At 43.8% G+C, this 28000-nt stretch overlaps 2 protein-coding genes across 11 annotated transcripts in view; one reads left to right on the top strand and one right to left on the bottom strand.

The window, feature by feature from the left end:
* The first annotated feature begins 4 nt into the window (after nt 1-4).
* Nucleotides 5-27912, top strand: Nudt6 (nudix hydrolase 6). 10 transcript variants are annotated; one of them, XR_015658409.1, is made up of 8 exons: nt 176-408; nt 3723-3926; nt 8307-8362; nt 10888-10942; nt 14994-15363; nt 15671-15812; nt 19037-19209; nt 26820-27912. XR_015658409.1 is itself a non-coding variant. In XM_087615710.1 (6 exons), exons 4-6 carry the CDS (start codon nt 10897-10899, stop codon nt 15681-15683), a joined length of 429 nt encoding a protein of 142 aa, XP_087471836.1. In that variant the 5' UTR covers nt 5-43; nt 3723-3926; nt 8307-8362; nt 10888-10896; the 3' UTR covers nt 15684-16436.
* The window catches only part of Fgf2 (fibroblast growth factor 2), a 54291-nt gene continuing 41961 nt past the window's right edge, over nt 15671-28000 (bottom strand). Inside the window, exons 2-3 of the mRNA NM_019305.2 lie at nt 27060-27163; nt 15671-15875 (exon numbers count right to left, since the gene is read on the bottom strand). Of these exons, the coding sequence (NP_062178.1) occupies nt 15690-15875; nt 27060-27163 (290 nt within the window). The 3' untranslated portion in view covers nt 15671-15689. The remainder of the gene's footprint in view (nt 15876-27059; nt 27164-28000) is intronic.

Raw genomic sequence — 28000 nt, 5'->3', positions numbered from 1 at the left:
GGTTGTTCGCGACGAGATAGGGCGGGGCGATCGCCGGAAAGAGGTGAGGTTGCACGGGGTCCCGAGAGTGGGGCGGGAAGGGGCGGGGCGGGGTGAGACAAGGCCACGTCAGACGATGTGGGCGGGGCGGGAATGTGCGAACTGGGAGGAGTCGAGCGTCTGAAAGGCAAGGTGCAACAATGTGGTGGGCGAGCAGAGCGCGATGGTTGTTCTCGGCTTTGCTCGACGTGGGCGGAGTCGGACTCCGGGCTAGGCGGCGCACTGCCTCGAGCGGCCTGGAGATCACGGGCTCCTGCGGGGGCGAGCTACAAGGCGAGCTGGACAGATTTGGGGGCATCTCGGTGCACTTGTCGCGGCACCGCACCCTGCACCGGCTGGATGCCGCCGCCTTCCGGAGGCTCTTGCAGGGCAAGTGCGGTCTCGGGCCCCGGAAACCAGGGCGGAGCGTGTGGGCTCTGAGGTGAAAGCTGAAATGACACACAGCGGTCCTCTAGCTGTGACCTGGAAGTGCCCTCAGCCATGTCCGGGTCCAAATCCTGGATATTCACCCTGGATATTTGCCCTTGAGATTGACGCGGGGTTCGCAGCGCCTAGCACGGTGTCAGCCACTCGTTTAACTCTTAGTAAACACTGACAATCTCACTGTGTCCTACCTTGCAGCCTTAGTTTTGCTGGTGCTTAGATTCTGCCATACGCTTTGCCAGGCAAAACTGTCTCCTAATCCGGACGGGTAGGAAGGCAAGTCAAGAACAGTGCTTGTTTCTACCCGCAGATCTTTGCAGTTTTCATTAGCAACATATCTCTGGCTTTGAACGGTGAGCCCAGTTATCTGAAAGGAAACTTGAGTGAAGGAGCCCTCACTTTGGGATAAGTGTCTGATTTGTTTAGAGCAGTCTGTTTTTCAAACTGAAGGCGTAGCATGGAAATTTAGTAATGGAAAAGAACCAGGAATCCACAAATGATCTTTATTCTGTGAATAAATATGGCAAGTTAGCTTCTCTAATGCTGTTTGTGCTTCAAACCAATCTACTTCACATCACCTCTCCTGCTTATAAGACTTCAACAACATCGCCAGTAGGAGACTCGAATCTATTCATCCTCTGACATGTACACGCATATGGATGAGCACAGGTATTTGTTGAACATAGGGTTTCCCAGTGGCCGATGATAATCTGAGCACCAATCCAGAAAGTATATTGGGTCTAGAAGCATGTCCAGGGTTCAAGTCCAAGACTGGCACGACTCTATTAGGCATTCATTAATCAAATGACAACTGGAAAGACTTCTTAGGTGAATAATGCTAGCCAGCTCTAGATACTGGATAACTGTGATCAAAGACACCCTGAATGAAACCTCTTTCATAAAACATTTCACTGTTGTTATCAAGTACTACACATTGTTTTAAGAATCTAACAAGTAGGAATGTATTTCATCCTACTAACTGGAAAGTACGTGTTCATCCCTGTTGAAAGGTGATGGTGCCCAGGGCCACAGACAATGGATACCTTCCTCTGGCTCTGCTCTGTGCTTTCTTCACACTGCTCTAGGAGCTTCCAATAGTTCTGTTGTGGTGGAATCAAACCAAACTAGTTGGCAGTCCCTGGAAAGAGGAGCTAATCTGAGAAGAAAGCCTAATTTAGATGTCTGTCTCTCCAAGGAGATTAAATGTTTGCAATGAGTTAGTAGTGGCTGTTAAAGCACATTTGCACATGAAGGTCACTATTTCTTTACTACTGTTTTGTTACACAACTCAGATATTAGGCTTAGAGTACACTTAGCCCTACATAGAATGCTTTCTTGGCCGAGGGGGTCTCAATATAGGTAAATGTTATAGATAGCTCAAGCTGGCTACAAACCCATGACCCTCCTGCCTTGCTTCCAGGATTACAGAGAGAATTACCATGCCTGGAGTCACATAATTTGCTGTGCTTAGTGAAATAGCCCTGCTTCTGGTGGGAGATTGACAAATTCAATAGGAATAGAAAGCTAGTTAGTAGATGCCATCTGGTGATGCGTGGTATGCTGTAGTAAGTCACACCGACATCATATGGTCTTAAGCTCACATCATAGTCGCACATGAGCAATGGTCAGGAGAGACTGTTGAAGAGGCTGGGCTTCTAGGAGCTCCTACTGTGGTGATGGGGAAGGGAATGGAAGGGAAGCCACATTGCTAAAGGAAAAAAAAAAGAAAAGTTCCTAATAGAATCGGGGTCTAAGATTTCAAAAACTGGTGTGAGGAATGGGCAGGCCTCTAGACAAAGCTAGTCTGGTCATTGGATTCAGTTTAGACACAGAACTGACAGGCTGGCATAACAGCTGGAGAGGAAAAGTTAAAAGTGCGCCCAGAACTGGGTAACCTCATATTTCAGTTGAAGTAGTGGCAACAGATGAATCCTCCAACACCCAACAGTCAAATAATGTGATTTTAGAAACCAGTGTTTTAACAATTGGAGGACTGCCTGGGCAGGAGCACACAAGACCACTCTACTGCATTACAGGAATGCCCTGTGGTTTTAATGCAGGCGTTGGTTATGGGTGCATGCAGAGGTCAGAATTCTTGAAATGAACACTTAGGATTTGTGTATTTTGGTTTATGTACTTATGCCTCACATAAAACAGATTGATTTAGAAAAGGTGGGGTAAGAAGGGTCTGATCCCATAGCCATGGCGCATGTTGGTTCAAATCAACTTCCTTAAGGACCAGCATCTTTGCGAAGCAAGCTGACCTCCAAAAATGGAAAGCCCGTGGTCCTTAGCAGGGAAGAGCTACTCAAGCAAGGCTGAGGGGAGAAGAGAAGGGCAGATAGCTGGAAGTGGATAATGAGGCACTCAGGCACCATGGTAAAGGGGTAGTGTGAAGGATGAGGGAGTGATCTGAGAAGCTTTTCTAACTTCTCAGTCATGAGCTGCAGTTCCCCACCCACAAATCAAGCTTTTCACTCTTGGATATTAAGCATCTGAAACATCTCAGGCTCAAGTAACTGTACACCTTCCCATCCCACTTTTACTACAGAGGAAAAATAACGTTAAAAGTTCTAAGATAGAAAACCTATGTTTATATTCAGAATGGTTTTTATTATAAAAATGTAAATAAATGTCTAGAATTTGGCGGGTTAACTTGTAGGAGATGTAAGGGAACCTCTGCTGCTGGGGAATCCACGTTCTTTGAAGGAGTTTACTGATAGACTGTGTAACATATAATTATTATAAAAGGCATCATGTAAGCTGTAGACATATTTATGCAAAAACCACAAAAAGTATTCCTCTCTTCAGGCAGGTAATACATAGTTCTGACTTGTATTTCTATTCTTTAACCACCTTGCAGTTTGTAAACCAAGAATAACATCAGAACTCTTACAGAAGAGGTTTTTTTAAAAAAAAAAAAAAACCTTCCATCATCATTTATGAAGATTAAAATTAAGGGCACTAAGAGAAGTAGAGTGGGCTGCGCACTTGGCTCCGTGGTAGAGCACCCTGTAGCCTATGCAGCTCAGGAAAGAAGAGGAAAGCACCACAGCTGCCCGGGAGTTAGTCTCTGTCCACTCCACAGTGACTGAGCAGCCGCTGTGTGCCGGGCCTGTATCTGGGTGGTTTGGTTATAAACACAGGCGCTGGGATATGGAGAATCACAAACAACTGGGTACCAGCAGTGCAGAAAGGTGGGGACCGTCTGTCTGATGTAAAAGCTTTACAGCGTGTATCTTCCTCCCTCTGCATTCTAGCCGCCATTCAGCAGTGGCGAGCGGAAGGAAGGATCGCTGCATGGCTGCACATCCCCATCCTGCAGAGCCACTTCATCGCCCCTGCTGCCTCTCTGGGCTTCTGCTTCCACCACGCAGAGCCGCACTTGTCAACGCTGACTCTGTGGTTGGGAGAAGGACCCAGCAGACTCCCGGGGTATGCCACACACCAAGTAGGGGTTGCAGGTCAGTTTCCGACTCAGAACCAGGGGAACTACCCTTTTACAGGTTTGCCATGTCTCCTTGAAGCTGGTCTGCTAGTCCGCCAGTGAATGCTGGGCAGTGAGCCCTGGGTGACGGTTCACTGTGCACTGTGGTACTGTGCTTTTCAAAAAGGAAAGGGCACCTGCCCTGTGAATTACAGGCTAGTATAGGAAACAAGTGGAGAAGCAGGCTTCCCAGGGGCCACATTTAACATGCTCCACACAGATATTCAAGCTTCCATGCTCAGTAGTGGCACTGAATTGGGATAAAGAAATAAATTACACACCTTAAAGCACATGTCACTCCAAATAAACAGGAAATTCTCCAGAAAGAGACTCCCTCTTTTGGGAGGGAGGGAGGGGTTATGGTGATTTGAGTATATTGCAATCAGACACGTGCCATAGTAAACCTGGAGCACATTCAAGAAGGCAAGACTAAGTTTCAAAAGATAAAACTGAGAATATTCAGGTACTTCAAAGAGTAATCCTTGGACACAGCCATTAAGGGACATGGTGGCATTGGTCAAAGCTTGGTCATGTTCTGGCCGCAGCCACTTGTGGTTCCAGCAGTCTTTTGTGATTGTTATTGTCAATCATTCATATTAAGAGCTTGCCCGTCATAATCTTCCAGCTTTATTTCCTTTTGTTAGGACTGACACAAGAACCCCACTTCAAGTCTGATGATGTTCATGACTGTTTCGGACTAAATATGTGCTAAATGTATAACGTTGTTCAGGAAAACTTTGAATCTAGGCAAGCTAGCCATATGGTTATTTGACTATTACTTCCTAAGACTTTACATGGTTAATGTGCCAAGATTGAACAGTGAAACTATGGTAGAGCCTTAAACAGTCTGCTTAAGAAACAGGAAAATTCTCATTGCTGAGGGCTTCAAAATCTCCTGGAGGGCTTACTAAAATGAATAGCTACATCTCTCCCCACAGTTCTGAGTAGTAATGTCTCTGCCAGCTATTGCTACTGCTGTTCCCAGGAAACCCTTAGGTTTCTAAGCAAGAGTAAAAAACTAAAATGGTAAGGATTCTTAAATAAATAAAAGAACAATGCAGATTAATCATTACCTTAATAACTTGGTGTTTTGTTTCCATATGATTTACATGTGGCTTTAGGCTAGTCTGCATACCTAAAGTGTTGTAAGCGAGCTGGACGTCCAGTAATATCTTTATCTGTAACCTTCCTGCCCTACAGGAAATAGACATTCAGAAAATTTCTATGGGCTCTGCCTCAGAAGAGTACCCAATAATTTGGGGATGACCTGATGCATCATTGGAAATTCGCATAAAACCATTGTGTATGTCTGTGTGTCTGTGTGCTTCTGTGTCTGTGTGTGTGTGTGCTTCTGTGTGTCTGTCTGTGTATGTCTGTGTCTGTGTGTGTCTGTGTGTGTCTGTGTGTGTATAAGGTGGATGCCAGAGGACAACCTTGGGTGTCATTCCTCAGGTACCATCCACCTTGCTAGATAGCAGGCCCCAGGGATCTCCCACCTCCTACCACTGTGTCTACAGATGCACCTATGCACCTCACTGTACCCGACTTTTTATGTGGATGCTAGGGATCTGAACTCAGTTCCCCATGCTTGTCTGGGAAGCATTTTACTGACTTCAGAAAACCTCCCAAACTTACTGTCTAAGATAGGGACCTCCCCCATGTCAACTCCACCAGTCTATGACTCTTTATCCAGACTTTAACGGTACCCAATGCAACCCAAAGTTATATATGTACTTACTCTCCCCAACAATATGCAAAGTCCATGAAGCCAGCCATTCCGTGTCTTATTCACCATGTTTCCTTGGGCTAAAGGCAGAGCAAGAGCAAAGTAGAAACCAAGTATGCCATGGATAGATGGACTAATGGATGTAAGAAGGATGGATTGGTGGGTGGGTGGGTGGATGGATGGTTGAGTGGATGGGAGGATGATGGCATCTTCAAGTAGGGAACAGTAGCTATGTCTTGATGGAGCAGTGCTGTTTATGAGGGTGCCAATTTGTATAAAGCCCAGCTCTCCCTCTGATGGCTGTGTGAACTCAGTCACTTTTGTGACACTCATGTTACCATGTGACTGATACCTGAGCTACTGCACAGGAGACACACAGTGCCTTACTGCTTTTGGAACTTCTGTTTAATTCCAGTCCTGTGTTGCTTTAGCTTTATGCAGTGGCCAGCAGGGGTCGCTCCAATTGTGCTCAATATTTTTCACTCTGAGTTTATGCTGTTAGTGACTACAGTAAGGAAAAGAGACATTGGATAATCACAAGTCTTCAAATCTAAAAATAGGGTTTTTGGCCTTCTGTCCCTTGGAAAGTCCAATTAGATTTACATCTTATGGGGCTTTCCTCGCTGGAGTTAATTCACTCACTGGTCTCCTTTCTGCCTCGGGAGGACCAAGTGCAGTGTTTCACTGTAGTTACTTTTAATGTTGGGATTTTTAAAATACTTTATTTACGAGAGAGAGACAGACAGACAGACAGAGAGAGAGAGAGAAAGAGAGAGAGACAGACAGACAGAGAGAGACACAGAAAGAGACAGACAGAGACAGAGAGAGAGACAGAGACAGAGAGAGACAGAGACAGAGAGACAGAGATGGGAGTGCAAGTACCCATAGAGACTAGGAAAGGACATCAGATTCTGAGAACTGGAGTTAAAATTAGCTGTAAGCCATCTGAAGTAAGTTCTGGGAACTGAACTTGTGTCCCCTGCCAGAACAGTATAGGTTCTTAACCTTTGAGCATCTCTCCGGCCCCTCAGTTACAAACAAGCTCTCTTTTCACACTATTCCCCTCCAAATGTTTGTTTGTGGTTGCTTTTTCTGCTTTCTGTTCTAAATAACCTGGCTTTCATTTGCCTCCACTCCACACACTGCAGGATGTTGTGTTGTGTTTACCACTGTATTCCCAGCACCTGGTAAAATACCTTATACATAATAGGAACTCAGCTAATACGTAAAGGATTTCTGTATGTTACATAGAAAGACTCAAAAAGGAATATTAAAAGAATGGATAAGAATATAGAAATTACCTTCCCATAAGGATATGTTGAAGTTAGCCCATTTTAAGGATTCTAGTACAAATCATTAAAGTGTTATTTATCTTTTTGACCCAGGATTGCCAAACCAAAAATACAAAAAAAAAAAAAAAAAAAAAAAAACAAAAACAAAACAAAACCAAGGAGCTGGAGAGGTGGCTCAGCAGTTATGAGCACCTGCTGCTCCCCCAGAAGACCAGAGTTTGATTCTTAGCACCACATGACTCACAACCCCCTGTAACTCCAGGCCCAGCTGACCTGCCACCCCCACTGGCCAGAGGCACAGTATGCACATAGTACAGACATGTAGGCAAAACACCCATAATAAGATAAAGAAAAAAAATCTAAAAAGAGGAAGGACAGTGGTTTGGGTTCTCACATCTAGCAGAGTCCACAGTGACTGTGAGTGTGCACAATGGATGAGTAAAGGAAAGTGCTGGATTGGAACTCCAGGCATACAAAATAAACAAAGCCTTCCAAATGTACGGTGTGCTCTCAGATAGATGCACACACTAAGGAAATGTAACTGGCTTCAGACAGGTCCCGAGGGGCATTGAGATAGTTGGGATCTGAACAGCCAGGAGGCAGAGACACGAAATCTGTGCTGTGCTTCAAGAAGTAAGAATTAGAACAAAAGTCCAGTGCATCTTCAGTGCTTTAAGCACTGCAATGTGAATGCTTGAGTCATGCTAGACCCCTGGTCCCCGGGGTGCTGGCATTAATAGGCGAGGCCTGTATAGGTGGCTAGGTCCTGTGGGCATTGGAGCCCTTACTACAGTTACCTAAGGGGCCCTGCCTCATGCCCACGTGAGAGTGCTCTGAACAAGAAGTAGCTCTTTCGAGACAGCTGTATGTTGGCACTTTGATCCTGGACTTCTTAGCTTCTCAACCTGTGAGAAAGAGAAGGTTCTAAGTTCGCAGTAGACTGTATCTTTCGAGAGCCAGACGGGCAGTAGCAAGCACTCTCAGCTGTGTAACCGCCAAAGAAAATGTTACTAAAGGATAAAGTGAGATCTTCATCTGTGCCGCAAGACATAGACAGTCATGCAGGTGATTATTGCACAGATTTAACATGCATTCCATTGTTGGAAGGGAGGGAGGGAGGGAAGGGGGAGACAGACACACAGACACACAGAGAGAGAGAACTAGTCAATTGAGCAATGACCTCCTTGCTGGAGATGTATTTTACAGTCTTCATGGCTGAGGTATCTAAACCAGGCCTTCACGTAAGGGGTTTCAGTGGGCGACCACCAGTTAGTATGGAGGAATTGAAGGTAAATGAAATTAATATTTTACAATTTTCTCCCCCCTCCCCACCCAAAAGGTGCCGTATTTGATGTTAGCACCAGGAAAGTACTGGTTGTACAAGATCGAAATAAAGTAAGTAGTTTCTGCCTTATAGATTGCTTTCCAAAGTGTTCTCTCTAGAGAAACATAAAATGTAGACATGTCGATGTGGCTAAGGGAATCCAGAAAAGTACTTCAACCGTTATTTCTAAGCAGTTATGGAACACCTAGATCCTTATCTAAACAAAGTTGTCATAGAGACCTGACCCTGTCAGCGTGATCCTCGGTGTTGTGCGCTTCATGCTGTAGAGTGTTACAGACAGAAGTGTTTAACTGGGAAGACACATTATTGAGGTGGTGATTAAGACTCAGTCAGCATTGTTAGTGTTGCCAGGAGCTCTGCCCCCAGTTCAGAGAGGACAGATTGAAAACACGTTACCCCAGCAGTCGGCAGCACAGTCTTTGCACTGTCCTAAGAGACTCCAGAGATGCCTCAGAGGAAGTGACAATTCAAATTCAGTCTAGAAGAGTGAGTAGGAACCTACTAGATTAAGAAAGAGGAGGGGAAGGGAGGGGAGGAGAGGTGAGGTACTGGTGAGATGGCTCAGCACTCGAAGCACTGGCTACTCTAGCAGAGTACCCATGTCATAGCACCCATGTCAGGCAGCTCACAAGCACCTGTAACTCCAGCTTCTGGGAATCTGACGCCTTCTCCTGTATTCTGCAGGTGTTGTCATCCATGAGGAATGCACACACAGACACTCATTCATACACATAAATAAAAATTAAAATTTAAAGGATAGAGCAATAAACCAAGAAATTAGAATTGGCTGGGTGAGGGCACAGGGCCGAGCCAGTGGCTGCCATGTGGACACCAAGAAAACCCTCCCTGTGATCAGGAGTGTTGGCTGGGTCTGCCCTCTCTCAGGCCAGTACTAAAGGCTAACAGAGGAGTCCTAGACACTAAGAGAAGGGCCACTGTTAGAAATGTTCTCATGCTCGGCGTGGACGTCAAAGTCTGCCTCTGTGGTGCTCCCCCTGAGCTATATGGCCAACATTTATTTTTATACTTTCTGACCCTTCGTTAAATATTGCCGGAAAAAATTAAACATTTCCTCAAAGTCATTTGTGAAACTTAAATTAAGGCTATATCTCTGACTGGAACAAAACTTTCTACCATAAACATAAACTACTCCCTGAAATATTATTTATTGTGCCCTAGGCTTTAATAAGTTTTCTATTCGGATTGGGACATAATATATACACTTGATACTAGCGACTAGAGAGTAGGGAATGTACAGACGTGGTAGGACACTCTGTGAGGTGCCTGGGAGCCAGGTGTGAATTCAGGCTTGACATGCAGGTGGCAGCTGTAGGCAGGTTTCACTGTGATGACAGGAAGATGGTGTGTGGGACGGTTAATGTTATAATACCAAGTTCTCCAGTGCCCTGTTACATCGTTCATTTTTTTATTACCAATGGAGTTTATGGTTGTTGTGTCCAATATCTTATCCATCTCCATAGAAACAAAGCTCCCAGAACCATTTTAAAGTGTAACCCAAAAGACAACACAACGCATCTCTGCAGACAAGGCAGAGTTCTACACTGGTAAAGTAAGGCATAGCATGCTCTACTGCTTGAACTCCAACCTGAGTGGACACAAAAGGATGGAAAGCCTGGGTCCCGTGCCCAGTAGTCAGCGGTGTATGGGAAGCAGGAACCCCGCCCTGACCTCCAAGCCCACAGCTGAGAGGTGATGCATGCTCTCGGAAGCTCGCTTCCAGGAAGCCAGAGGGTCACAATACACAGTGGAAGGTCCACAGTGGTTAGGAACGAGGAGTATGAAATCTGCTGGCTTATGAGGTCACTTCTCATCCTTGAGGTTTACAGTATGATGAACACGTACTTTATGCAGAATCCTACAAGGAGCCAATCATAACAGCTGTGAGAAAACTGTGCCCACTCATAATTATTTTAATCTAATCTTATTTCTTCCAAAGATCAGGTTTATCTCTTTAGCATCCTTTTACACTAAAAAGAAAGAAAGAGAAAAAGAAAACAACAGATGAGAAAATACAAAGAAATGATAGCCAAGAAACCAAAATAACTTTATTCACACTACCCATAAAAAGCAATTACATTTTACATAAAACGATAAACACACAGAAATCTTGAGTAATACCTGTGATTAGAAACAAAATACAGTAAATACGTGTCAAAATCTGGAGTAGCATACCTCAGCGGTTACATTTATTCTGCACTCTACTTACTCATAGCAGCATCTGTAAGATCCTATCTGTCGATAGTTAACTAGCAGCCAAGTTCTGTGAAGTACACAATTGAATAGATATTTCCCTCCAAAGGTTCATTAATACAAGTTGTACACATTAACTAAATAACACCACTTCTATTTCCTGAAGAGTAAGAGGAAAAGACTCCATCAATCACCATCTCCCTCAGAAGAGAAACCATGAAGTAGTAAGAAGACTGGGGCTAGGGAATAGGATAAACATAAGGAGTTTTTACTTCCTCGACCAACTGAGTGGCCGAGGTAAGAGTGGGGAAGAGAGTAAGTCATGACATGGACTGTTTTATTTTGTTTCTACTTTGCACTGCAGTTGAAAAACATGTGGAAGTTTCCAGGAGGCCTGTCAGAGCCTGGAGAAGATATTGGTATGTATTGATATACTTCCAGTAAACTTGAAAATGTTTAGAAAATTCATGTTTACTTCCCTGCTTTGGAGCAAAGAATAAGAATTTAAAGTTTCTAATTGGTTCACACTAAGTTAAAAAAATTGAGACAGATATCTTCAGAGCGGTACAAAGGTGGCACAGACTGTCTAGCACACTCACTTCGCTTGTATAGTTGATACCTATGGGGGAGCCTCTCTCCAGTACTGCTCTGATGTCATCTGAAAGGGGAAACTTGAGATATTAACTAGTAAAGTTCATGATAAAGATTTTTCAAATAAGGCTAAAATTACTAAATTTTGAATTCTTGACCACTTTATCACAGATTGGTGAATGGTAATTTTTAGATAAATTTTGAAGCACAATAAAATCAACTATAATGGAATAGCGATATAATTCTCCTTTGAAGATTTTGCCAGCTGTTTACTATGAATGACCTAAGCATAATGAATTACCTATGAGAAAGTCTTGAGTGGGAAATATCATGCCTACCCTCCCTGTGAGTCAGTTTATAGGGAGCTAGGATGAGCTGTGCACTTAGTCACTAATCTGCAAAGTATAGAATTGTGTTGTTCCTTCAACCATTAGCTTAAATCCAACATCATCCTTATCTATAAATAATACACTAGATACCAATATTGTTTCTCAATGACCTTTCTTTAATATGCACATTCTTGTCTCTTCTTAACCAGCAACTGTATTACAGCAATCTCCTGTGTTTATGTATATTTGAGGATATGTTCATGAGATCTGATTTTTAAATGTTGTCCAGATCAAAATGCCCTGTATGTAATTACAAGTCCAGCTCCTAACAGCCCAAGAGTAACACTAATGACATCCAGACACGTAAAACAGACCTTGGTGTTAGGTTCTCACTGGCCTGTTTCCTTCGTTCTCTGGTGGATGGTCTGTTGACAGTGTGTACTCTGAGGACCTGGGCATGGTGGCACATGCCTGCTCATCACAGCATGAAGGAGGCTGAGGCAGAAGGTGGTGTATCAAGACCCTGTGCTACTTAGACCATGCATGTGAAAAATACCTGTATTTTGTAGGGATGCCAAATACTGGGAGTGAGGGCCATTTTTTCCCATAAAGCCACCTTCTTCATCGTCTCCATCTCTCAATACCCCATTACCTATGTGGTATTGAGAGCACACAAATGAGGTAACTCAAGTCTAGTCTTCTTCCCCTCCACACTGGGGGCAGCCATCTGCAGCCCTGCATGCCTTTCCCTCCTGAGGCATGCCTTTTCAAATGAATTAAGGTGAAATTTCTTTCCCCCTTTGAGCTGTAGTAGATCCTAAGAATTTCAGACAGACTTAGATATAAACAGAGGGAAACCTATTTTCAAGTTAAATATGTATAAATTCAGGTTTAAGTATAATTCCAGAACCTTTCCTTTAAGCCTAGATAATTTTAAATGTACTTCTAGTTTTCTTTTAAAGTATCTGTGGTTATCAAAAACCCGTCTGAACTAAAACCAAAAGCAGAAGCTGACACTCACCATTTTCTTAGATGTGCCCTTCTCCAGCCTGTTTCTATAGCACAGTTTGACAACACAGTACAAAGTAAACACGCTCTGACTGCCTAGAGCATATGGATATTATACTCTTGAGACCTCCATTTAGGACGGCATGAAATACAATGTTGGAATGTTGCCACCCTGAACAGTTCAACATTTTTGGCAGTTAACTAGGCTGTTTGACAATACCAGTAAATACTTACTAGTTAATTTGGAAACTCATCTGTTTGGACTCTTCCGTTCTCTGGTAATGCTAGGTAGACGAAACATTGATATACAGAGTGTTTTAGGAAATTAAGTTGGGAGAATGCAAAACAAATTGAAGTCCTCAAGACTTGAGTCTAAATGTGTCTGTATGGTTCAAAGGAACAAAAGGTCTTCCTAAAATACGTCATTGCCATGGGTGAAAACCATGTCCTGTTTCAGCCAACCAGAGATGATCACCAGGACTAGAGGGAGCTCAAGGAAACCCACGTGTTGAAGGTTTCCCGTTGCTCTCTTCCTTCCCAAGCCATCCCATCATCACAGAACAGAAAAGCCTCAGAACATCTTTGCTGTTCGCCAGTGCAGTCTGACTCAGACATATCTCTTAGCAAAACTGAGCTTCTAGATTCTCTATACACAGTATTATTATTTCAGCTGAGTGTAAAGTCTACTAAAACAATTCTAAAGGAACATCTTGATAAACTTAAATGCATGTTGACACCGAGGGAGAGAGTTCCATTTTGATGTGGAAGGGGAGAATACCCCACATCTCGGATGCAGAATTATTGGCTTGTATTTTCCGGTTTCAGCTAGTAGGGGATGTGCTGATTCACATTAAACTATTCGGACTTCCCAGACAGTATTTGTCCTGTCACCTCCATGGTACCATAGTGACTGCTAAGCTCACTTTCTTTTACCCTGTCCTGCTCTGTAATTCATGCACAGCTGGTCAGATTAGTGCTGCTAAGAACTGAGCAGGATCCCCAAGGTTATTTTCTAGAGCCTTTAAAGAATATACGTACATAGTTAAACCAGAGTTAGAAGCTACTATATAAACATTTCAGACTAGTGCCACAATTTTTAGTAATACATTTACTCATGTATTATATGCTAGATAAAAACTATTTTCTTGGGGTTGGGGATTTAGCTCAGTGGTAGAGCGCTTGCCTAGGAAGCGCAAGGCCCTGGGTTCGGTCCCCAGCTCCGGAAAAAAAAAAAAAGAACCAAAAAAAAAAAAAACTATTTTCTTAATAGAGAAACTTTGTGAGCCTAGAATGTTCTTTGACACCTCCATTCCTCCTTCATTGTGTGGTAGTGGGAACTGTGCCAAGCATCTCACACACGCGAGGCAGGTGTTGCTATATGCCTACCCTTGGTGCCTTCAGTTTTGGAATGTAATTTCTGGCCATGCTTAACCTATGGTCAGACTCAGTCACAGAGAAAGTCAGCATGCAGTTAAAGAATGGCAGGTAGATGCCTTATGTTTTAGACTAAATTTCTCTTCCCAAGAGCCTTTCCAAAACTGTTTCTTAGGAACAAGAGCATGTCTTGGCGGCTGGTATGTGCCCAGTGGGCAGGAAAGACAGTCTGTGGTTTGAGCGCACAGGAACTATGTGCTTCCAATAGTTCTTCGTTGCATAGGCGTTATCAGTAGGATTACTGTCAAGTGTATGCTGTCTGACGAACATTTGGAGAGGCATTAGAAGGTATTTAAAGAACAACAGCAATTCTGAAGACTACCAGAACAGCACCCAAGGCAAGTGGCTGTGGAGCATCGGAACTGGGCAAGTCTGTCTGTGCAGCCTTGTAGGTGTCTAGAAAAACGGGGTATAAATTATGTTAATGGACATAAAAGTCCTGCCATGGAAACTTGTATTTAAAATACTCATAACACGTGAAACCCCTTGGTGTATTATAAAATTATTATGTGTTTCCAGCCTTACAAAGATATCTGATGAGACAGCTGCTGCATTCTGATGTTGACGAATGAATCCCAAATTCTGCACAATCTGATTTCAAGGAAACACAGTTTCTATCAGGCTGGGGTGCACTGGTGTCCAGGACAGGGGCAAAGGACCTTGCCCTGAGGGGCAGGGGCTTGAGATCCCAAAGAAGTCAGAGTAGTTTCACAGCTCACTCAAGTATGCGCAGCACTACAGACTTGTGTGACAAGGATGGGTCCTTTCAATTCAGACATCCAGAGCCTCAGGCAGTTTGATGGCCAGTCAGGACAAGAACAATAGTGAAGGATCCATCAGCATATTAACTGCAGCTTTGTTTGCAAATGTGTTCTTGCATTTGGGAAATAGAACAGGAAGAGGTTAAGAAGACGTGACTTCCAGTATACATGTGTATAAGCCTCCAAAGAGACTCTCAGTGTCTTAAACACAAAGTGCATTTCACTACATCCAGAAAGCAGTTTGAAGACAAGATTTTGCTTTTAAACTTTCAGATTTTCACTGAAACTCTTTGATGGCATCTCTGGGAATGAAATATTTGTTTGTGTCTCTCTCTCTTTTCACATAGGAGACACAGCAGTCCGAGAGGTGTTTGAAGAGACTGGTGTCAAGTCAGAATTCAGGTCTCTGTTGAGCATCCGGCAGCAACACAGGAGCCCTGGGGCCTTTGGGATGTCAGACATGTACCTGATCTGCCGCCTGCAGCCGCGTTCCTTCACCATCAACTTCTGCCAGCAGGAATGCTTGAAGTGTGAATGGATGGATCTAGAAAGCCTGGCCAGGACTAAACACACAACCCCCATCACCAGCAGGGTGGCTAGGCTACTACTATACGGACACAGGGAAGGGTTTGACAAGATTGACCTCAGCATGGAGGAACTCCCTGCAGTATACACAGGCCTGTTCTACAAGCTCTACCACAGGGGACTGCCTGAGAGGTACAAGGCTGAAATGGGAACAGATTGAATGCCAGCCTTCCTCACATACTTGTGTTTCCAGGGTAGAAATTCACAAATGTGAATTTTGTGAATATATGTTTAAATCCTCTTTTCAAATAAAGGAAATACGTGACAAAGATTGTGGCTAGAATTTTCACTGGGTCACAACCAAAGCTATATAAAATGGGGAAGTCCAAATATTTTCCAAAAATTGTTGTTTTTCTTTACTGAGGTAATGGCTAAGTGTCTTATTGTTACATAAAAGGCATCCAAACTTAGCTGTATACATTCTTTTCTTTTCTCTCAGTGACAGTGTCTAAAGAGAGTCAGCTCTTAGCAGACATTGGAAGAAACAGTATGGCCTTCTGTCCAGGCCCCGTTTTGGATCCGAGTTTATACTGCCCAGTTCGTTTCAGTGCCACATACCAACTGGAGTATTTCCGTGACCGGTAAGTGTTGTAGTTATTGGACTCCAGGCGTTCAAAGAAGAAACACTCTTCTGTAACACACTTCTGAAAAAGAAAGGAAAATGTGTTTTTATGCTTTTCATGCCAAACACTGAGAAGGCAGCAAGGTAACCAAAGAACAAGACTACAGGTCAAAAATGTGACAGTTCCGCCAACAGATGACACCAGGAACCAGTGTGAATAGGACAGTGCCTCCTGGGCAGGAGTAATCCTGTGCTCAGTCAGCAAAATATTAGCAGCAACCCCTCATGGAGGGCAAAGAACCACACTATCTGGGACTCTAGAGCATTACAACCTAAATGTTGAAGGGCCCCCAGGAGGGCCACATGTCGTAACATGGAGGGATGTACCTTCAGTGTCACACACACATTCATGAACCCTGGGTCAGCTTTGCAGTTAGACATTTTCACTTTTACACTTGTCTCGAGGTTCGAGGGAAATAAATAATGTCAATAGGGTAGCCTAATGTGCTCTTCCCACAAAGAGGGAGGGACGGAACAACTTCCCTGAAGTTGCAAATGTTGGCTAGTGATGAAAGTTGCTTTTAATTTGTTGTATAGAAAACATCTAAGGTTGCCTGATATTAAAATACTCTAAAACAGTGAACGGTGTGAGACTGACAAATCTCCAAATGCCAATCCGTAACAAAGAACAAGCAGTCTAGAACATTCCGTTTCTAAATACAGTCCGGAACAGACTCGTTCCTGAAGAGTAAGCAACCCAGAATATACTGCTTCCCAAGGAATCAGCAACATGAGTATTCAGCTTGTATGTGTGTATGTCTGTATGTCTGTATGTGTGTATGTATGTGTGTATGTATGTGTGTATGTATATGTGTATATATGTATGTATGTATGTATGTGTGTATGTGTGTATGTATGTATATGTGTATATATGTGTGTATGTATGTGTATGTATGTATGTGTGTATGTGTGTGTATGTATATGTGTGTATGTATGTGTGCCTGTGTGTATGTATGTGTGCCTGTGTGTATGTATGTGTGTATGTGTGTATATATATGTATGTGTATGTATGTATGTGTGTTTATGTATGTACGTATGTATGTCTGTATGTGTGTATGTGTGTGCATGTATATGTGTGTAGTGTGTATGTGTGTATGCATGTATGTGTATGTGTGTATGTATGTGTGTGTATGTGTGTATGTATGTGTGTGTATGTGTGTGTATGTGTGTATGTATATGTGTGTATGTGTGTATGTGTGTATGTATGTGTGTCTATGTATGTGCCTATGCATATATGTGTGTGTGTATGTATATGTGTGTATGTGTGTATGTGTGTATGTATGTATGTGTGTGTATGTGTGTATGTATATGTGTGTATGTGTGTATGTATGTGTGTGTATGTGTGTATGTATATGTGTGTATGTGTGTATGTATGTGTGTCTATGTATGTGCCTATGCATATATGTGTGTATGTGTGTGTATGTATATGTGTGTATGTGTGTGTATGTATATGTGTGTATGTGTGTATGTGTGGATGTATGTATGTGTGTGTATGTGTGTATGTATGTGTGTCTATGTATGTGCCTATGCATATAAGTGTGTATGTGTGTGTATGTATATGTGTGTATGTGTGTATGTGTGGATGTATGTATGTGTGTGTATGTGTGTATGTATGTGTGTATGTGTGTATGTATGTGTGTATGTGTGTATGTATATGTGTGTATGTGTGTATGTATGTGTGTCTATGTATGTGCCTATGCATATATGTGTGTATGTGTGTGTATGTATATATGTGTATGTGTGTATGTGTGTATGTATGTGTGTGTATGTGTGTATGTGTGTACGTATGTATGTCTGTATGTGTGTATGTGTGTGCATGTATATGTGTGTATGTGTGTGTATGTATATGTGTGTATGTGTATTTGCATGTGTGTGTATGTATGTTGGTATGCATGTATGTCTGATGTGTGTATGTGTGTGTAGTGTGTGTATGTATATGTGTGTGTCTGTATGTATGTACGTATGTATGTCTGTATGTGTGTGTATGTATGTGTGTATGTATATGTATATATGTGTGTATGTGTGTGTATGTATGTGTGTATGTATATGTATATATGTGTGTATGTGTGTGTATGTGTATATGTATGTGTGTATGTGTGTGTATGTATGTGTGTGTATATGTATGTGTGTGTGAGTGTATGTATGTATGTATGTATGTGCCCCCAGAAGTCAGAAGACGGTATCAGATCCTCTGGAGCTGAAGCTGCCAATGGCTGTGAGCCACCATGTAGATGTTAGGAATCAAACCTGGGAATGATTCTTCGAAAGAATAAGTGCTCTTAATCACTGGGCTTTTCCCTTCACTAACTACAGAATGGAATTTTGAAGAGTACTAGTGAATTTGGAATACCACAAGGTACTACATACAATAATCCCAAGAAGCCATTTGTCTTAGTTACTTTTCTACTGCTGTGAAGAAACACCATGAACAAGGCTCTGTTGGTGTGGAGATGAGAGCCAACCAAGGAGAAGGGCTAAAATATTCCAGGGTACAAACAGATCATGGGTGAGATGGTGACCTCAGGACATACTAGCCCATGTTTAGTGTAACACAGATTCAGAGACATGTATACACATGTATATAAGGTTAGTAATGCACAGCCTCTGACAGAGCTTAGACGCAACAGCAGCTCCAAAGCAACAGGCGTACTCAATCATGTGATTCCATTTTCCAGCAAGACTCTGGAGAAATGGATCACTCTAAGCTACAGCAGGGGATTTACATGTAAGGATTGCTGCCCAAGAAGTGATGGAGTACTCAAAATAAACACAGGGAGGTGTATCAAAAGCACAGAGACAAATGCAAAAATTCACAAATGTTTCAGCAACAAAATCGGTCTTTGCCTGAATATAAAGATGCCTGAATTCAAGGATCAATGGAGAATAGACACATTTTCCACATAAAGAAACTGTGACTTACAGGTAACCCTCCCTCCCTCAAGGACATAGAGCAAAAATTACCAAACTCCGCCCTGTAAGAGTGATCTCCTACACATCCTTCCTACAGCACATCACCCCTAGGTGTGAACTGCTGCATGGTGACTTCCTTGTGGTGGCCCATCCCTTAACAGTGAACTCCTGCTCATTGAGGAGAGGAAAGACTAACTTCAGAGTGGAGACACCCAATGATGAAGTCTGTACTTCTGTGGTTATCCTCTCAATAACTTTCAGAACTCTGTCTAGCCACAAGAAAAACACCAGGCAATCCCAAACCATTGGATCCTAAAGATGTCCAGCTGTCAAAGTAAAGAAAAATAAGGAGAGTCTAAGGAATGGTCCCTGTGCAGAGGAAACTACAGAGACAGGACGACCAAAGCCGGCCCTGAATAGGATCTTCAGAGGAAAATCAAAGTGTTGTAAGTCACTATGGACTTTAGCTACTAATATGGCAGTGTGACAGGTAGCCAGCCACCTAGTGGAGAAACGTAGCAGACTGTCTAACTTTCCTGCAAACTTAAAACTGTTGTAAGGTACATTATATTCTTAAGAAAGCTTTACCCTGATGTGCTCATTATATAGTATATACTGACAGCAGACATGCACTATCCATTCTAAATACATTAAGCTACACGATAAAAATAAAATATAAGTCATACAAAAAGCCAGACCTGCAAGTGTTACCAGAAAAGAACCCTTTCATCTGGAGGGATGACACAATGAATAAAATGATTGCTATGCAAGTATGAGGACAAATTTGAGGTGCTGTGCCCAGAACCCACATAAATGCCAGGTGGGAGTGGTGGTCACCTGTAAACCCAGTACACGGAAGGCAGACAGGATCCCCAGTAGCCGAAATCACTCCAGATTCCGCAAGAAACCTTGTGTCTTAGTTATTGTTTCTGTTGCTGTGGTAAAACACCTTGACCAAAAGGCACTTTGGGAGGGAAGGATTTATTTTAGCTTACAGTTTCACATCACAGTACATCACTGAGGGGAGTCAGGAGAGGACACAGAGGCAGAGAACATGGAGAGGTGCCTCTTCCTTGCCCCACATGGCTTGCTCACTCTGCTTTCTTAGAGGACCAAGGACCACCAGCCCTAGTGTAACACTACCCACAGTAAGCAGGGCCCTCCCACAGTGATCAAAAATCAATACACCATAAGCTTGCCCACAGGTGGCGGCATTTTCTCAGTTAAGGTTCTCTCTTCCTAAATGACTCTAGTTTGTGTCAAGTTGACCTAAAACTACTGCCTGGACACCATGCTTTGTTAATAAGGTGGACAAAGATCGAAGAAGATACCCGATGTCAACTCATCCCTCCTCATGCAGGTGCACCTGCTTGCATGCACCTCCCCCACAAATACACCACCACCTCCACCATACACACATGTGCAGAAAGTAATTTCTTCAGGGGCTGAGTAGCCTCTAGTTATCTAATAAAAGCATATCCTTGATTTTAAGCATGTTTGAGTGATTTGTATCTCCACTATCCAGAGATACAGGTTATTTGTATATATATGTCCCTTTAGTTCGTGTCCTTCTTAGAATGCATCATCTTTTAAGAGTAAACTGCTTTCCCAGCAGCTGTTGTTCCCTGCACAAGACTGACACATGATCTAACCAGTCAGCGTTCTAGGCAGAAAGTGGGAGGGGCTTGCCAGTCTCCACTCCTAACTGAAGGTTGATGGCTTTTAGAGGAGAGAATTAATTTTCCTAAAGGATGTGGCCCCGGATAGTCAAGTTCATTCCCCAGTGTGACCCCCACACCCGGGAGTACATGGGCAGCACTACTTGAACTCAGTGGACTTTTTAAAAATAGGCTATAAAGTGGTGGGTGGGCGTTGTAGAAAGGTGGAGATGACTATTAGAGGAGGTAGGGCAGAAATGGGGGTGAAAATGATCAAAATATATTGTAAGAAATCCTCATAATTAATTCGCTAGTATATCAAGAGCTGCTACATGGTGACATCCTTCCTATAAGTCCCATGTAGAAATTTTGATTTATTATATCTGTTGTGATATCCATGCTTACCACATAGTAAGAGATCAATAAATTTCTACTAAATTAATAAGCAAATAAAATACTGCAGCTAGCTTAAAATAAAGCTACACTCAGGTTGCAGAATCAGAATAAGAGAGAACTGAGGCCAGGAAAACTTGGCTTTGAACTGAAATATAGACTATGGCCTAACTGACTGCATATAGACCCTCTGAGGAAACTGAGAGGATGGCCCTTTCCAAAAGTCCAGTGGCCCTGGCCTGACATCCATGATGGCTTCCAGCCAGCCTGGATCCTGGGCTCCAGCTTTGCCTCAATCCCTAACTAATGTGCAGGACATCTAAGTTCTGTACCTTCTCTAGGCCTCACTGAACCAGATGGTCTCTGAACAGTAAGAAACATCTGTGACACAGCAGGATGCCCTGAGGCTTCCCAGCACCCCTCCCGCTTTCACACTGGCTCTGGTCCTCCGCTCAGTTTCGGGTTTGAACCTTATGGCCATTTCCCCATGCTCTGTTTTCTGAGCTGTTTACCCGTTTACAGTACTTTGATTCTTACAGTTTTGGCTTATGAAGGAGTTTGCTCAATAGAAATCTCAGAATGCATTTGCTCACACCACTTCTGAGAATTAAAGACAGATGTGAGGTAAGTATCCATGTTGAGCATTTTAGAACTAAATAAAAACCACAAATGGGAAAAATTTAAGAGCCAACGTGGTCTCAATCTTATAAAAAGGCTGCAGAGAATTGTTGGGAATGGTTTCCAAGAGCAGTAATTCTCTCTTGGCCTACTCTGCATTCAATCCAGTCTAGCATTTTATCTCTTTACAAAGATGCAGCTTTTCCTTTAGCTCAAATTAGGTCAGTGTAGACTGCAAAACTGAGCCCTAAACACTGAGCCCTAAAACAATACTTCCCTTCTTTTCTACACTGCAGAAATCCATGTCACCGCTAAGAGCACTCAAATCAGAAATTGTTTTGTGTGTGAAATATGCTTTGGATTAATTAAAACAGCCCCTCAGCATTCACTACACAGACCAACAAAAGCACCTTTTGACTCTTGTTTCAATCCTGTTCACGGAAACACAATCTGTAGCCTCAGATAGGGAACCACAGGCAACCCCCTCTCAGAGGGGCTCATCAATACTTCCCCCCACAAGTCCTACCATCAAAGTTGTTTGGTATTGAAACCAGGATCTACATTTAAACTCACTAGATGCAATTTTGTTTAAAATGGACAATTTTGTATGAATTCGGTGGAACCATTGTTCTTAATATTGTTCTGGGTTTCTGTAACTTAGAGCAACAAAAACATCTCCTTGTGAGAAACTCTTTGTCATACACCAAAGAGTTACAGTTCCAGGCTCCAAACGCAGGCCTTTGCAGAGCTACAGCACTGTTTGGACACTTGGATTCTCTAGCTTTGAAAAACAGAAAGTCTTTTTAGAACATGTTTTCGAGGACTGGATAGATGCTGGAGGAGTGTTTGCCATTCAAGCACAAGAAACTGAACCTGAGTTCCAGACTCGAATGCCTGGCATTGCTGGGCATGGGGGGACCTGCCTCTAATCACAGCACTTAGGAGACAGAGGCAGGTAGATTTCTGTGAGCTGGAGGCCATACTGGTTTTTATAGTAATGCCAGGATGCCAGGGCTTATATAGTAATACCCTATCTTTAAAACAAACAAACAGAAACATACGTTATCATGTGCTTGTAATCCCAGCATTGAAGAGGGGGAAACAGGAGATCCCTGGGGCTTGCTGGCCAGTCAGCCAGCCTAGCCTAACCAGCAAGAGATCTTGGGCAAAGCCAAACCAAACAAAAAAACATCAAGGCACACCACCCAGAGAGCATACACAGGCCAGTCCAACCCTCACCCCCACCCCATCCTGCACATATGTAGCAGAGGACTGCCTTGTTTGACCTCAGTGGGAAAAGATGCACCTAATCCTCTAGAGACTTGATGCCCCAGGAAGGGAGATTCCTTTGGTGTGGGGTTGCACTCTCTCAGAGGTGAAGGGGGTACAGTGTAAAGAACTCTGCAAGGGGGAAACCAAGAGGAGAGGCAACATTCAGGATGTAAATAAATAAAATAATTTAATTTTAAACAAACAAGGCACAAAACTGCCTATGACATCAGTTCCAGGAGATCTTCCACCCTCTGCTGGCCTCCACAGGAACTCCACACATGTGGTACTCATACAAACAAGCAGTGACACAGTGAAAATAAATGAAAAGAAATTTGAAAAAGAAAGCACAGTGTACACACACACACACACACACACACACACACACACACTCACACACACACACACAGAGAGCTTGAAATCATGAGCAATCCTCAACTTGAACACTTTTAGACCACTGTTGTTGCACCAGTGTTACACCAGTCCTTTCTCATATCTTCAAACAACAGTAAAGCCAGTACAACTCTCTGAGGTACTGGTGTCCCCAAGAGGATGAGTATGTTAGAGAACCACTACAGTAATCATAGAGCTGGTGTTAGGTCTCAAAGAAATTCGAGATAAATAACTAACTGAGATGCCCAGTAACATATCAAAGTGAACCCAGGCCACCAGGCTCCCTGGGCATCGAAAGTACCTATTATAGAGTCTGGATTCCTCTCAGCACTTCACACATGCACACGTGCATGCATGTAAGCGCGCGCGCGCGCACACACACACACACACACACACACACACACACACACACACACACTGCCACACTGCCCCCCTACTCTAAATCTAGCCGTTGAGCTTCACTGCCTTCCCTCCAGCTTCTTTTTCCTATATAACCCAGCCATCTTGGCCTTGTGTTCTCTTTGTCCACTTGCCTCCTGGCCTCTTGGCTCCCTTCTTGGTCTCTTGGTCCTTGCCTTGGTTTTCCTTCTCTCTTGGTCCTCTGTTCCTGGCTCATCTGTCCTCTCTCCCTCTCCTCCTCCCTCTCCTCTCATAACACAGTCTACTCTGCTGGCCATGCTCAGCCTGGACTCTCCCAGATACCTCTGGCTGAACTCTCACATCTACAATAAAAGCCCTCTCCTCAACTATCTTCCTAGGAGTGATCATATCCTCATTGTCATTCAGTGTGTAGCATTTATAGCAATCCAGTGTTGCCATCACACACAGGGTGATGTGGGGCCAGTGCAGGCTTACAAACAGCCTCTCCAGACACGAGGCATGTTCACATCCCAAATGATGGCTTCTGATCGGGACACTGGAGTTACTCCAGAAGTTACTAGTGTTGACAGCCGAGCATTGGCAGATCTGACTCAGAGAGAAAGGCTACTGCGCTAGGCCATCAGCACCCCTCCTGCTATGAGGTACAGCACTAACTTCAGAAGACTGACAGTCCAGCCTGCCCAGCTGAGAAGAGGGACTTGCTGAGAGAGCATGGCAGCCAGTCATACTGGATGCTGAGGCCAGAGATTGGTTTGTGACTTGGCAGCAGGATTGGGCCCTCTGATGGGGGTGGAACACAAGCCAGCTGTTACCACAGCCTATCTGGCTTGTGCCCTCCTCAGAAGAACCTGATAAATCTCGAGTTTTCCATGTGTGTGTAGCCATTGGGTTTGTCCATGCTGAGGGTCTGTGATAAATCTCTAAACTTTACTAAACTGACTCCCACTCTATCAACTTGGTGGTATTTGGTTGCTTCATGAGGAGAGTTAGCATGCACTAAAGAGAGCGAAATCCAGTAAGACTTAGTAGAGCCAGATGGCTTTCATCTTGCAACAGTGGCTTCCTTGCTGAGGAAGGGAACAGAAACCCTACTTCTTAGTACATTATGAAGCTTCACACCTATTCACCAAGCGAGGTCAGAATTCCCCATGAAGATCTGGACAGCCCCATTTTCACCTCTGCCATCTTTAATTTACTTCCTCTTGTTTGTAACCAAGTCACCACAGAGGTGGTGGTGGATGGGTGGGCAGCTTCTATCTCTGGAGCTCTTGAAAACTGTGGTGATTTTTAACCATTTCAGATGAACCCACCATCCAACCTATGTTCTTGAGACAAATTCCTTTCGTGACTGTCATATGGACTCACTGTGATCCACTCTCACCCCAGTAAGGCGTTCATTGACTAAGATTGAAGTGGAAAGGAAAAGATAGAATCTCAAGGCTACAGGGCTAGTGGGGTCCACAGCCAGTTATGACCAAAACAAGATCAGTGCACTTCAACACAGCCCTGCAAATGCTGCTTGTTTTCCGTTGGGGTCCAGACAGTCTGCAGTTCCTTTCCCAGGTACAAACCCTGATGAGATCTTGTCTGTGACTGTGGAAAACTGCAGATAAACCCTAGGAGGAGTGTCCTATATAAGGTCCCAAGGGCAGGGGAGTACAGAAGGAAGATTTTAAATAGAGGTAAAGGACACTGCTCAAGCTCTGCCTACAGCGGTCTCTCTAGCAGCTCCTACGCAATACATAAACAGCAGTGGGAAAGATGAAGTGTCCATTCTTAAAGTGAACGCAGAGTCTTGTGCCTCTGCCTACCATCACCCTCCTTCCCACGTCCCTGTGATGCCCAGGCTCGTAGTGGCCACAACAGTGTTTCCTCTTCAACTCTAGTTAGTGTCACTGACACTCTATACCGCTGCCAGAGCGCTTTCACCTGGAGGCAAACCCTGCTGGCTTTGGACCTCTCCAGCCTCACAGTGAGCATGGTTGGCAGGATGTAAGACCTGAAAACAAGCTTGTTTGCCTTTCCAGCCTTCTCTCTGCCCTTTCATTGTGTTCTGTCCTTTGTGGGTCGCATTCCAGCTGGGGTGAGTTGCTCGTAGTTTTTGAGATGTGCCAAGTAGCCTCTTGTATCCACAGTTTCAGGTCTACCCCTGCCCGGGGTCCTTTTCACCAACACTGTACTTACAAGTCACCTCCATGAGTTCTACACAAGCTCGTCACTTTCTTCCCTAAATTACTCCTTACATCATCATAATATTCCAACCTTCCCCTGTGTTGCTCTGCATGTATGTGAAACACCAGTAGAACTCAACAAAGTGCCCACACACTACACTAATACACCTTTGCCTTCCTGCACAGTGCACCCATTAGGGACAGAGAACACATGACACTCGGCTCTTTAAGGCTGCTGTCTAGCACATCTGGCATCCTGTACACACTATGATCATGGGCTACTCTTGAAGAGGGTCTTGAAATGATTTTAGCTACCAAATGACAATTATGAGCCCCGTTCATAATTGACTGATGAGTTCACCTTGACTGATTGACAGCAATCTGTCATTAACTGAGGACAGCAATCCTCGACACTGCACTCACTGATGACAGTATCTCTGTCACATGATGGATCTGAATATTGATGATCAGAAAAATCTCTCTCCAAAATCTAAATGCCTTCATTCAGAGAAAAAAAAAAAAAGAAATCAACAGCTTGTACAGCTGACAACACTGGAAGCACTCAAAGCTATGGTGTTATCTACCAGGGACGCTAGAGAGGTTAGGCAGAGCTGAGGGTATGGGTCAGGGAAGAACACTGGCCTGTTAGCCCAATGCCCTGGACGCCATTCTCCAAACCATACAATCAGACCTTTACACATGTCCTACCCACTCCAGTAGGAGGCAGGAGTGTGCCCTGTGTCCTATGACTTTATTTCACAGTACCATTCTCTACTGTGTGTCCAAGAGCCTATCCCTCTGGTCCTAATAAAGAAGGCGACACTAGCAGGGAGCTTCCATTCATAGAAAGAATACTAGGCTGGAGCTAGAGCCCCTGACTAGCTATGATAAACATGATACACAGTACCCTTAAATCCTTCCCAATCTGTGTTAAGATGGGGGCCAGCGTACCTGATACGCACGAAGGACCATCTCAGAATGATCTGCCGAAAAACACATGGCCACCAAGGTGTGGAGCCAGCATCTGTGCTTGGGCTAGAAGCCCACTTTCTCAACTAATATTCCAGAGGATGAGTCTAAAGAAGAAACTTCAAAACCAATAACCAAGTTTTATGTGTGCTTTTATATGACCTTTAAACAACCATAAGGGAGACTTTTTCAACTGTTTTGCAGAGAGAAGCACAGTGATTTGGAGCCATGTGACTGCAGAATGCCTGGACTTCATCTTACATGCACTGTGTCTTCCTCCCTGTGTGAGTCTTAAAGTCTATGAAATGCAGGGGATGCTACTACCTAGGGAAATACAGAGATAAAATGGTGCACATGAAACCCAAACAAAGACTCAATACCAGTGCTAGAAAATAACTGCACAGAGCAAATGAAAGAAACCCCCTCACAGAAAGCACTACTCACAGAAGCCAGCAGCCGTCCATCTTCCTTCATAGCCAGGTACCGGTTCGCACACACTCCCTTGATGGACACAACTCCTCTCTCTTCTGCTTGGAGCTGTAGTTTGACTGTAAGTAACAGAGAAAAATTATGGCACCAGGAATCAAAGCAGCCCCACAATTCACAGATCACATACACACAAACATACATATGCATTGAGAGAGAGAGAGAGAGAGAGATTAGACAATGATGAAAGACAAGACACAGGCAAAGGAGGCCGCATGGGCATCAAAAAGGATTAGAAGGCTACGTTTCCCAGCTTTGATTCTGTCTTCCTGTGCTGGCCATGTGAACAGAAATGCAGCTGCTGATGAACGGGAAGGCTCTAAGCAAAGCCCCATGGGCTCCGAATGGCCTTTCTAATCATATGCTGAGCTTGGGACTGGGAAAGCATTTGAATGGCTTCTTTTGTTTGTTTGTTGCACGGAGCCATATTGGATTTGGGCCTAGCCGCTTTTTGACTGCATGGCTCAAAGTGGCTAGGTGACTTTGGGCTGTTTGGCCACAGATATTCACCCCTAAGATGACTGCCTTAAGTCTTAAGATTGTTGAATGAAAGCTTCTCCCATGAATTTACGGCACAGGAAGATAACATTCAAGGGATGCCTCAGCTCCCTTAGCAGATACCTGTTACCTCCTGAATCAACACCCAGTGTCTCCACCGCCTGACCTCATCATCTACTGCCTGACCTCTTTGCCTCAGCTATCACTACCTATATCCGCACCTCCCCCTCCTGTGTTTCACAAAGGACACTCCCCCTACCTGAAAGCCTTAAAAGCTGTACTGTTCACCCCAATAAACGAGACCTTGACAACAGAATCTTGCTTGGTCTCCTTCTTCTCTTGCCCCCCATTTAGGCCCAAGGGTAGCGCCCCTTCGGGACCCTGAATAACTGGGTCCCCGC

This window comes from Rattus norvegicus, chromosome 2 (assembly GCF_021556685.1).
Source record: "Rattus norvegicus strain SHRSP/BbbUtx chromosome 2, alternate assembly SHRSP_T2T, whole genome shotgun sequence".
In the NCBI taxonomy this organism is placed as follows: Eukaryota; Metazoa; Chordata; class Mammalia; order Rodentia; family Muridae; genus Rattus; species Rattus norvegicus.
Note: the sequence above shows the minus strand (reverse complement) of the source record. Positions and strands in the feature narration are given on the sequence as shown.

Bases quoted from the DNA above. Each gene is read 5' to 3' on its own strand.
- Nudt6 (XM_087615680.1), top strand. From the start codon at position 180: ATGTGGTGGGCGAGCAGAGCGCGATGGTTGTTCTCGGCTTTGCTCGAC. The intron at 409-3,722 runs GCAAGTGCGGTC...TCTGCATTCTAG, and splicing joins CTTCCGGAGGCTCTTGCAGG to CCGCCATTCAGCAGTGGCGA. The intron at 8,363-10,887 runs GTAAGTAGTTTC...TTTGCACTGCAG, and splicing joins TTGTACAAGATCGAAATAAA to TTGAAAAACATGTGGAAGTT.